At 30.8% G+C, this 12,974-nt stretch overlaps 1 protein-coding gene across 1 annotated transcript; it reads right to left on the bottom strand.

Annotated features, from left to right (window-relative positions):
• Nucleotides 1-9,498: 9,498 nt before the first annotated feature.
• On the bottom strand, nt 9,499-11,902 carry LOC100305611 (uncharacterized). The gene is given in 2 exon segments (NM_001250981.2): nt 9,499-9,801; nt 11,540-11,902. Coding segments are annotated over 2 exon segments (276 nt in total). The 5' UTR covers nt 11,663-11,902; the 3' UTR covers nt 9,499-9,648.
• Between the last annotated feature and the right edge of the window lie 1,072 nt (nt 11,903-12,974).

Raw genomic sequence — 12,974 nt, forward strand, 5'->3', positions numbered from 1 at the left:
ACTGTTTAGTCTCCAAAAATGTGTCCTCCTGATTCACTAACAAAAGTTCCATCAACAATGCAATGGTCACCTCCTTAGACGTGTGCAGATAACTATAAAAACCACCAATGATAGGAATATGCAGCAATGATGACACATCATCAAGTGTGATTGTCATCTCTTCTACCGCCAAATGAAAGGTGTTTGTCTCATGATGCCACCTCTCAGTAAAAGCAAATAAAAGTCCATTGTCAGCGGTTTCATAACTACATTCAGTCAATGGAAGTAATCCTGAATCCTGCACCACTTGCATGATCTCCTTATTGGGGGGAGGGGCAAATCCCTCAACTTCCTTCCATGTGCTACTAGCTTCAACTTTCCACGGCCTTACAAAAAATTATATTTCAATATTCCATTATGAAATACAAATCAATTAACAAAAAATTAAATATTAGATTGTTGTTATTGGTATACCAATCCATCCCATAGTTTACAAGCCACACGATCAACATATTTAGTAAGGATTGATTTGTCCTTAGGTTTATCACCAAACACACCATCTTCAAGTGCAACATCATTAGCTGCAACATGTTTAGGAGCTTTGTAAATCTCTTACTCCTCATTTATAATTGCACGTGTTTCAAGCCGATATACAGATAAAATAAGTCTGGTGTAGTTACCACCTCTTATATGTGGCTTATCTGTATAAAAGATAACATCAACGTACAATAATCAGAATTCAAGTCAACATATTTTAAATATATCCTAAATATTATGAACATAGTCTGACACACTCTAACATTTGTAATCAAAGTCAAAGTTAACATAATTAACCTATCCTAAAAATTACAATATCCTACATATCAATTAACCTATCATAACAAATATAATTTTCTACAACAAAAGGAATAAGGTGAGAGAGTTTTCAGTAAATGGATTGCCTAAATTGTGTAACTAATTGTAATCAATCAACGAATTGCTCAAAAATAATAGAAAGGGTAGGTGATAGAAATAACGTGGAAGAAAGCCATAGAACCATATGATTCCATAGAACTATATGATTCAGTGTGCAAGATTCCTGCTTTTTTTTCCAGAGTTCATTCATGTTTTTTTCTAAACCTACTTCAACCTCGATTTTTATTTTATAGAATTGAATTAGAACTTACTCATCTAATCAAAAAGTGTCATGCATGGTAAGATAAATCATTTTCTATAATAACTAGTATAAAAATAGATACTTTATGCAGTTGGATGTCATTTGTTTTAAAAGATGTAACTACACTTAAAAGTTAAATTAAAATAGTGCAATGATTTATAATAGTTGGAAATGATAAATGTTCATAGTAGTTGGGTTGCTAAATACTTGTTTAAAATAACAATTTCCTCAATACCAATTTGCATTCCATTTTGCTAAATAAAATTATGGATAGGTTCATCCGTAGTAATGATTGTCAATCCAGAATTCTGTTATGAATTGACATATACATAATATTACACTAAATTACAAATTAGTCAATCCAAAATAGATTTTCAGATTGACAATCATTACTAAGGATCAACTAATTCGTAATTAGGCAATGCAATCTTGAAATGTAATCTGGATTGCATGATCCGAAACATTACAAAATATTATGGATCATGCAATAAGGATTATATTTCTGGATTCCATTGTCCAATTATGGATAGCTTGATCCAAAAACCACCAAATCCAAATCCGAATCAAGCTATCTGAAACATTTATCGAAAATATTAAAAAAAAAGAAAAATGAACATTCATGGCACAATTACGGATGGCTTGATCCAAATACAACAAAACACAAATCGGATCAAGCTATCTGGATAAATTACAAAAAATAAAAATAAAAAAAAGGAAAGGAACAAAAGTTACAACTTTTCTAGAAAAAAATATGGAAGGTGATCTCAGAGATAACTCACGAACAATCACAAGAAAAGGAAAAACCAAGAAGCTAATAGAGGTGTGGGGCGGCAAGGAAGGGGGGAATAGGAGGTGCCTTTGATGCAGAAGAAAAGAATAAAAGAAAGAAGAAGTTAGGTTAAGTTAGTGGGGGTGAGGGCATATTTGTCTATTCACATATTTTTTCAAATAATGGGAGGTGCGGGAAGACATTGGGGAGTGCAGGAAGCAAAAGCCTTGGGATTGAAGGGTTTAAAACAAGCAGACCCAAAAAATGAGCATTAGCAAATGATTTACGAAACACCAATCGTGCCCTATGAAATATAGGTTATATAAGGTCGCAAACCCAAAGCTATGAAGTCTTTCACTATAAATCAAAATGCCTTGGAGGAGTGTGGGCTTGTTGTGGCCTAAATCATATTAGACAACACTTGGACCCTTGTATTAAGATATATATATATATATATATATATATATATATATATATATATATATATATATATATATATATATATTATGCTTTAAAAAAATAATATTTTTTAGAATATTTTTATAATATTATTTTGATTTAAATATATTTGATATTCATATAAATATAGTTGTTTTTATTTTAAATCTCTGTAAAAAACAATTCTAATGCCTATGATGTTCATAATTGTCTATCTTGATCCTTGCCATCAACTTGTCATTAGCAACAACATATTTTACATTTGTGTAAATGCAACAGTTTTATTTTTATGTTTTTTACATTAAACTTGTCTGTTTAAACTTATTTGTTAAAAAAATATTTTCCACCCTATGTTATCACCGTGGCATCACTGGCTGCTTTCGCCATGGCAAGCTGATCCATCATCATCTGTTGCATATGAAGTGAGATCTAGGTATGCATCATTTATGAGAATTTCATATATAAACGTGATCGCCCACTGCACTTACAGCTTATGAAGAGGCAAAAACTTCTTTATCTCATATAATTGTCTTCTGATTCTTTTGGGATTCCAAAAACAAAATCAGAAAACAACTTTAAGCTGTTTTTATTTTATACTTTTTAAATCAAGTTTTTAGAAAACAGTTTTCAAAATATGAAATTTTTTGGATGGGAAATTAATTTTCCATTAGTATAAACTATAAAATTGATTTTGAAAACAATTTTAAAACCAAAAACAAAGAAGTGATTCAAACATGTCCTAAGTTATTTTGTAAGTATTTCATTAAATTAAAAATAGGTTATTTTAAGCTATAATTAAGCAACTAATTTATAACATTAAGTGTAAGACTTATTAAACATTTTATCAAAATAATTTTTTTTATTAAAGTGGCACGAGTTCCTTCAAACAACATAATTAACCTCCATAGTGTCCCTTTAAAACAACCAATTGTGACGTCTTCTTCTCCCTTTTAAATAATTTCTTGAAGAAATTTCAACTCTCTCTTTGTTGTTATTGTGTTTTGCTCCAAAGACATCTCCAATCACTCTTTGCATGAAGCATGCTTGTTAGCTATGTAATTGTGAGAGTTTACAAATCACAAAATTCTTCGACGACAAAGATCTTGGCTTCAAATTTAATCTTCACGACCATGGCATAATCATGAATTCACGCACCAAACCAATGAGTTCTCCACCTCCTTTGCCATGCATGCATTATCAAAATTTCATCCTCCGACAATTAGATTTCTTATGAAATTATGGCGGACCATTTAATCAACCATGTTTTTATCAAATAAATAGCTTCATATAATGTGCAAGTGTCAATATTGATCGTTAGTAACAAAAAACTGCTTGCTTCAACTTTTATATTTATCCCTAAAATATAGTTTTAATAGTTATTCAGTTGTACCCTTATGAATATCATTTTACTTAGTTAAACTGAATTTTTTCTACAATTGCTAAGTGCGTGTTTGGGTAGATGGTGTGGTGTGTAAAATATGTATTTGTTCAAAACAAGTGTATGTATCCTACATAATAATAATAGTAGACTTGAAAGTCTGGATATTGTACCCTAGAGACTAGTTATATTCCCGAATACTCTAAATCACATAAACTAAATAATTTTGGATTTTTAGTCTGAGTTTGAGGGTTGTTGATGGAAGCTTGCTTGTGGGGCTTCTATGGAGGCTGGATCTTTGAGCTTCAATGAGGTCCTTTAATGGTGATTTTCCACCATGGAGATGCAGCGGAAGACAAAGGAGAAGAGGATAGAGGAGGCGCCATCCACTAGGGAATAAGCCTTGGAAGAAGGAGCTTCACCACCAAGATGAGCCTTGGATAAGAAGCTTGGAGAGGATGCTTCAATGGAGGAAAAGAAAGAGGGAGAGAAAGAGAGAGGGGGGAGCACAAAATTGAAGGAAGAAAAAGGGAGAGAAGTTGAACTTTGAGTTGTGTCTCACAAGACTCTCATTCATCAAAGTTACAACAAGTGCTACACATGTTTCTATTTATAGACTAGGTAGCTTCCTTGAGAAGCTTTCTTGAGAAAACTTCCTTGAGAAGCTTCTTTGAGAAAACTTCCTTGAGAAGCTAGAGCTTAGCTACACACACCCCTCTAATAACTAAGCTCACCTCCTTGAGAAGCTTCATTGAAAAGATTCCTAAAGAAGCTAGAGCTTAGCTACACACACCTCTCTAATAGCTAAGCTCACCTCCTTGAGATGAGAAGCTTGAACTTAGCTACACACCCCATATAATAGCTAAGCTCACCCCCATGACAAAATACATGAAAATACAAAAAAAAGTCTCTACTACAAAGACTACTCAAAATGCCTCGAAATACAAGGCTAAAACCCTATACTACTAGAATGGCCAAAATACAAGGCCTAAACGAAGGAAAAAACATATTCTAATATTTACAAAGATAAGCAGGCTCATACTTAATCCATGGGCTCAAAATCTACCCTAAGGCTCATGAGAACCCTAGGGCCTTCCCTTGGATCTCTGGCCCAATCTACTTTGAGTCTTCTATCCAATGCCCTTGCGGGATAGGATTGCATCAGTTGTTGTAATTGCTTTCAAGGAAATAAACTAAAGATAGACACTAGTTTCAAGAAAGAGGTATGTATGAGAGATAAAGATTCGAATTATGATTTTGCTTGTACTTCTCTCCCTAATTCCTAATTCTATTCAAATATCTTAATCATCAAATAATTTCCTAATACCTCTTAATTTAATTGTTAGCCTACGTCTGAGAATACTCTTCTAAATTAATCATGCATTAGTCATTTGAGATTCAATTTAGGATTATGGATGAATATTAAAGAAGTTTATATAAAGGAAGTTCACGCCACCAGTGTTGTCATGTGAGTTTTATGAATCCTATTATTCTACAATTCAGTTAATTGCAAGAAGATGGTCACTAAGATGCAATTGACTGAGAATCAGAGTGATCAGCTTCAATATAAAATAGAAAGTAGTAAAATGACACAATCATTTGAATAACATCGAAGAAATTTATTAAAAAGAAGAATTAAGGTTCACGGTGCAACTACATCACAATATGAGGGTTAAGAGTTTTGGCCAACCATGATTATAGTAAAGCTAAGTAACATACAATCATGCATTGAAGTAAAAGAGATCGAAAGCCTTACAATTTAGGACCTCAATTGTTGTCAATGCAAATCCCTCTCTCCAAAGCTCTCAAAAATCGTAAAATAAACAAAAGGTGTCTTAAGAAGTGTTTCTCAAGGTTATTTATACAAATAAAGATGTAGTAGTCAAGAAAGGCACATGACGGTCGTGGTAAATCAATCACAACCATGATTGAAAACATTGACATTGAGTGCTTTAGGGCGTTATGAATTAGTCATGAATTAATCATGATTGTTATTGAATTATAACAGTTGTGATCAACTAATAGGCACTAATCTTATCATGAACATTGTGGTCACCACAACCGTGGTAAAATACTTTGGTCGTTGTGGAGTGCAGAGTCTTTGATTTCTTTATAGATTTGTACTGATTCTAACTCTTTCACTTGATCGAACATTTATAATTCTTGAACATAAAATTAGAGTGAAAACATGATTCCTATCAAGAAAAATGCATGAAAATGATACAAACTCACATAAAATGTCACTCAAAATATGGTCGGTCAGTCACCGCACCTTGCTTATTTTTCCACGGTCACGACAAAGCAACTTTTTGATGCTTCTCCATTTTCAATTATTCACCATAATTTTTGGGACTAGAATTGATTTTGCTTAGTATCCAAACATGACCTAAGTGATTTAAGTTATGAAACAATAACCTTAAGGAAAAAATATATTTCTTCTCATCCCAAAGATGCCCTGTTTTTATGACCACTCAAACACTTTCATATCAGTTAATAGGTCCCCCGAATAAGATATATATACTTATCTGGGTTAAGATTTCCTATCAACTTGGACGTCGATCTTCTGCATGATTTAGCTTTCAACTGAATAGTTACCCAATTAATATACTCGACTAATAAGTTTTTTGAGCATGACACTCGGCTATATCAAGTTTCTTAAATAATGGAGGCTCTGTTACATAAACAAACTAGCTTAATTTCTTTCATTAATATATGGCGTTCTTATAGTTAAACAACTATGTTCTACTCATTTCTACCTAAACTATTTCTTTTTCAGTTATTTTGTACTCAGCAGTAGTTTATCAACTAATTAGCATCTTATTATTCGATCTACACTCAACAATTTTTTGTATTAACAAGCACATAACGAATCTTCGTAGAAACATTTATTCCCATTCTTTTGTTGCAGGTCTAACATTTGCAGGACTAGTTCGGAATCAATAATAAAAAACATCTCTTTTTGATAAAAAAAATCTCAGCGTTTTATTGACTATGCTTGCAACTAAATGCATATATAGCTAGTAAAGTTAGACTTTAGGATCTACGTACCTATATATCCAGCCCTATTTCTATTAAAATGTAGCTTCAGTACTACACTAAGAATTAATTTCTCAATATGGTTAATCAGCCATCCAATAATTAATTTATGGCCTATTCACTGGCACGTTTCTTCTCATGATAATTAAAGGCCGATTTTTAAATTGGAATTACATGTAATATTATCCGTATGTTTTTCTAATTAATCGGCAGATAACCCACACACTCAATTCTAAAATCGAGAAATCAATTCCTTAAATGAATATTTATATCTTACGAAATTAGTTTTTAATTTTTGATTGAAGATATCATAGGCATCAAATAAAGAATAAATTGAGAAGTTCATGGTATACTAAAATATGAACTTCGAATTCATCATTAACTGATTATAGACGACAAAACCATTGTCGTGGCTCGTGAGATGTGAAAGGGTGGATAAAATCGAGCAATGTGAATGGTGATTGAAGATTGTATTGGTTGAGATGATTAACATCAGGCATGGCTAGCTTCAAGTCATCTTTTCTAGAGTAAATTTTTATTTGATTCTTAATAATTAGGTTTGATATCAGTTTAGTTTATAAAATGAAATAGCGAGATTAATTTAATCTCTAAAAAATGACATCACGTGTTTATCTTTCTTCAAGACACGATTAGGACTTAATTAAGTACTCTTATCGATAAAACAAAACTAATTATACTTTAATGGCCCATTAAACCCATTTGAAAAGGATACATGCATGTCTGTATTGCCGCCGCACGAGAAAAAGTGTGCTGCTTTCTTTTCAATATTTTTTTACACATTAAGTCACGCTGCATAATCCAAAGAATGGTGGGAAAAGATATCAAGTGTGATTGATGGTTAACATGATATTTTTTAACATTATCAACAACAAAAAATGTCTCATCAAAATAACAAATGAAATTTCATATCAGAAGCAAAAAGAAATACTCAACAGAAGCAAAAAAAAAAATGAGATTTTATATCGTTGGTTAAAATTTTCAACTCTTTTTTGTCAATGTGAGATATATAAATTAAAGTAGGTTATCGAGTCAGCATTTCTCCATCATTTAACACTATTGGATGAATATTTTCTTTGTTTAAATTATGTATATTTTGAAGTTCAAATTTTCTTCTTTTACAATTCAATTAAATAGAGTGAAATAGGATAAGAATAATTTTCTGCGTTTTCTGCAATGAGGTGTGCATTCTTATATTTTTCATTTTTATTTAGGCAGGCGAGCATAAATAACTGCCTCTAAAATTAGTCAAACTTCTTACCACATGCTAAAAGACTCACTATTATATACTTTACTAATATGTCTAATAACTTCATAAAAAAAATGTCTAATAACTTGTTTAAAAATCATTAAATTTTTTTAGGCAAAAAATTATTATTAAACTTTTAAAATAATTAAACGCTAGCTAATTTTTTAATTAAAAGTCAACAAAAATAAACTATATTTTTTTTTAAAATAAGTTAAATCAAACACAAACTAACTACCACGTATGCATCCTACAATGTCGACTTTCATAAAAAGAACCAACAACAAAAAGTGCACATCCTTAAGAAAGGACATAATGTTATATAGGAACAGTCTTAAAAGAAAAAGAAAGAGACAATTATTAAATAATATATTAAAGAAACGTTAATTAGTGTAGTACATAACAATTAACATGTCTAAGAAAATTAATAATTTCAAAGAAATAAACTTTCGTACAAAAATATTATTTGTATAATACTATCCAAAATCATGTTAATTATAGGCAAAAGGAAACTTGAGCACGCTTCCTTGTGTAACCAGTTCTTTCCAAATTTTTTCACCTTCAACCGATAAAACCAAGACACTTTTGGGCATCTGTCTCGGCTTGGTGTCACTTTCTGAATACAAAAATGGGGGTTCTCTTTCTATTATATAAGCAACTATCCAACATTTAGATTAAATCACTCTCACCTCAAACACTTGCAGTCTGAACTTGTTTATAATATTGACATATTGTAGAAACTTGAACTCAACTTTGCCGACAAACTTCAAGTAATTAATCACATCTACTCATAACGTTCATGTTATATATATCGCCTCCATTAAATTACAATTTTTAAAAATTTGAAACATATTCTTCACAACTATAATTTTTTTAAGACCAAATATATTTTTTAATGGAAATAATTATATTTGAATTGAATAGGATTATTATAAATTATGAATTGTAAAAATTTTCTCCAAATATTTAAAATAATTATATATATTTAAAACTCTAACTCAAAAATTTTAATTAAGTTATAACAATCTTACGTCATCAATTGATTCATGCATTTGTTGGTCTCTCACACATATCATAAGTCATCAAATTTCGGTCCTAATAACCTCCAACAAAAGATATATAAAACCTACTTGAATAATTTTACACCTTAAACATATTAGTCTTTAACTTTGAGTTTAAGAATATATATCTTCTTACAAACCAAAAACTAATACAATAATAATAATAAGTTGATAACCTTATTTCACTAGCTAGGTTATATCAGCCTGATAAATCACAAGACAAGACGTCATTAGATCGATTTCACTAAAAACCAGTTCTTAAATAAATAAATGAAATAAAATTAACAATTAATACATTTTGAGGCCATCTATAAATGTGGCATGCATATATTATTATATAGCACTATAGCCATAATACAGAGAGTCCTTAGTTCTTATTGCAAAAACCTTTAACTTACACAAGTGCACCATTCCTGCCATGTACTATAATATATTGGAAGGACGTACGTACGCACCTCAAACTGCACTCTATGCCACCTAATTTAGAAGAAGAAATTAATACACTCTTATAATATATCTCCTTGAATATAGGAAAATTAGATGATTACTTGCGCTTAATATATATTATTAGTTAATTAGGCTCCTAATGATGGCAGCTTCAGGGCTATCAGCATCGATTGTGGCCAACAACTGAGACAGTCGTTCGCTTAAGTCATCCACTTCTCTGTGTAAGCTTCTGATGTAGTTGCAGGTCTCTTGTAGGACCTTAGATGCTGATACCTGAAAACATAGGTCAGTGTCTCAATTAGCTATAGTCACTTTATTTTCTATATATGTATAAATAGATAAAGGAGTCTGCTATATATGACATATAATCATTTATATTTTAGAAGTAACAGGTTAATAAGTTATAACTACAATTATCTTAAAATATATTTAAAATTTAATTTGATGAGCAGATGTACGTTAACAAATTTGTTAACAAGTGTTCATTTTTTTTTTTGTAAAGGAGTATATACATACTAACATCTTGTAACTTCAATTTTGTTAGGATACACTTAAAGTATAGCTTGTTAATTAAGACATTCCTTCTTAAAAATAAGTATGTTTACACCAACATAAGCAATATATATATATATATATATATAAAATTGTTTGTACTAGTGACAAGGAAAACGCAGGCCACTGAGCCATATGTTGATGATGATGGTATGTTCCTAAGCCTAATATATCTTTAGTCTTTATCAAATTTTATCACAATTATTTTATGATTAAAAGGCTATATATATATATATATATATATATATATATATATATATATATATATAAAAAGGGGAGAGAAAAATATAAAGTAAAACGAGTAGTTTAACAGATAAGAATAAAGAAAACATGAATTATAAAACTATATATTATATTGTAAAATATATGTACTGTATTTTTTTTTTCTTTTTTCTGGTCTTGAATGATAAGTATCTTTATGTACAATGCAACCACATTCAGAGACCATACAGCAGGAAGGTTCGTTTCACGAATTGGTCCAAATTAACCACATGACTGTTACACTGCACAGACCTTTTTCCTTTTTAAAGTCTCTTTCTTTCTGGGGTTCTGCGTTACAGTTACTTTTACAAATTAATATATAGTATTTTAAAACTACACATATTTGTACGATCGAGTCAATGTGAACCCTTTGACCACTATAGGGATCTGCTTAAGATTTGGAGCTTCTGTAAACTATTCCCTTAATATATGGGTCATATTTCAGACTATATTCCTTGACTGCATATTATTATTATTATTATTATTATATTATGACTTACATCATGTGCTATCCGAGCCATATGCCATTATGTGAGTCAGCTTCTTCCTACACTATACCTTCCAGAACTTGGTAGCAACAAAACAAGCAATACCATTCCATTGCCTCTATCTTCTTTCTTTGTGGCTTAATTAATATCATCAGTTATATTTTTATTATCGATATATTAACTATTAATATTGTTAGAATATTAAAGAAAAATATTTGAATGTGTGACTTCTTCCTCTCTAATGTCCTTTTACTTCAATCACTAAATCAACTTTATCACCATCATATGTACATATATACAAACATCTGGTTCAACCTACGTGAAACTACATATAATATAGTCATATTATTTATAATAATATTTTTACAACCTTAATTTTTTATCTCTCTAGTATATCAATTATCTTACTTTATAATTATTCTATAGACTATATAATCTATTCAAACTATCTGCTTATATAAGGCTTGAGCAACGTGAAAGATAGGCTTCAAACTTCTTTATGAAAAGTATAAATTAAGGTGGTAAGTGAAAGTTCCTGAATAATAATAATTCATATAAGATCTTGCTAAATACCATACAATAAAAACTTATATTTAACCAATGACTTCTTAAAGATAATTATCATCGATCATGTGCTATATATTATTATAACACACATGATGTTTTAGAAGTTGAGACATAAAGAGAGAAAAGGGTTTCTGAAATAGTACCTTGTCAGAGCGCCTATCGCGAATCTCAGGAACAAGTTGACGCAACTTTGAAACGAGGTCGATGATTTGGTCATCGGAGATCCTTGTGGATGCAGATTGCTGCCTGGACCTTCTGCTAGACATTTTAATTTTCCCTAGCTAGATAGATAGATAAAGAGCTTATAAATTGGTGTAATTAATATAATTATTGTCTAAAGTAAGTAATTAAATCAACACTTGCTGCTATATAGATAGCTTCAGTTCAGTTTATTTACTATGCAAAACTATAGCCATAACGAGACAGTGAAGAAACAAAATAAAGAAGATTCAATTGGGGAGAAGAATGGATGGAGTCTAAGAAATAAAAGACAAGCTATATAATATGGGAGAAGGGAGGGAGAGAAAAGGCTAAGATATAGTAGTGTTGTGGGATACAAGGCTAGGTATATATGTAGAAATGGAGAAAGTGATGAGAGAGATATAAAAGAGAAGGACCACACACAAAGGAAGAGTGAGAGAGATTGAGGAAAAAAAGAAGAAGAAAAGAAATAGAGATAGACAGTGATATGTTGGATGTGAAGAAAACAATTGCATTGGAAAAGCAGTGGTGTTTAATTAAGATGAAGAGAAAGAGTTAGAGTAAGAGAAAGAGAAAGAGAGGATTATTAGGTTTCTTCTTCTGTGAGAGTGTTCCCATATTGGGGTTGGGGTTCAAGTGCCTTAAGAAGAGTGTGTTTGTTTTTAAGCTAACAAAGTGGGACCTTCATGTACATGTCTCAATGAGCAGGACCATGTGATCATAGGAAACTGATGCCTCTTCAATCCAAGTGGATGTCTGGTAAATTTATTGAATAGAGTGTTATTAGGATATTAATTAAGAAATTATTTATATATTAAAAAAGAATTTTTTTTATTTATTAAAATACATATGTTATTTGTGATTTTTCATGTTTTCTATAATATATATAATAAATAAATATATTTTAATTTTTTTAATCACTGTCTTAGGAACATTCATCAGAAAAATCGGTAAATTTATTTGGCCTTGCTAATCACAGAATTCCACGTAAATGTACCCCTAAACCCTTTACCGCCTTCAAGATTCATCGCTCCCATGTTTCAGGCTTCTCAGTCATTAGAACCAAACTATGTACAAACAACAATTAATGTTGTTGCTGCTTCACAATGTTGCCGACGACATGGCATGCAACAATTGGTCAACACCACCCCCCAAGTTGACTTAATCAACTAAAACAAAAAAAACAAAAGTGCATTAATTTGGTGGACTTTGATCGATCTCAACGAAACTGATGCTTCTTCATTATTATATCTGATCTTAATGTCCTTATTAATTAGCACAATCATTTTGTCAAATCACCCATCTTAATTTTTGCTAAGCTAAGTAAAATCAATAAAGCAACAGGTTTAATCAAAGTGCTTTATATGCATATGTAGA

This window comes from Glycine max, chromosome 19 (assembly GCF_000004515.6).
Source record: "Glycine max cultivar Williams 82 chromosome 19, Glycine_max_v4.0, whole genome shotgun sequence".
Classification (NCBI taxonomy): domain Eukaryota; kingdom Viridiplantae; phylum Streptophyta; class Magnoliopsida; order Fabales; family Fabaceae; genus Glycine; species Glycine max.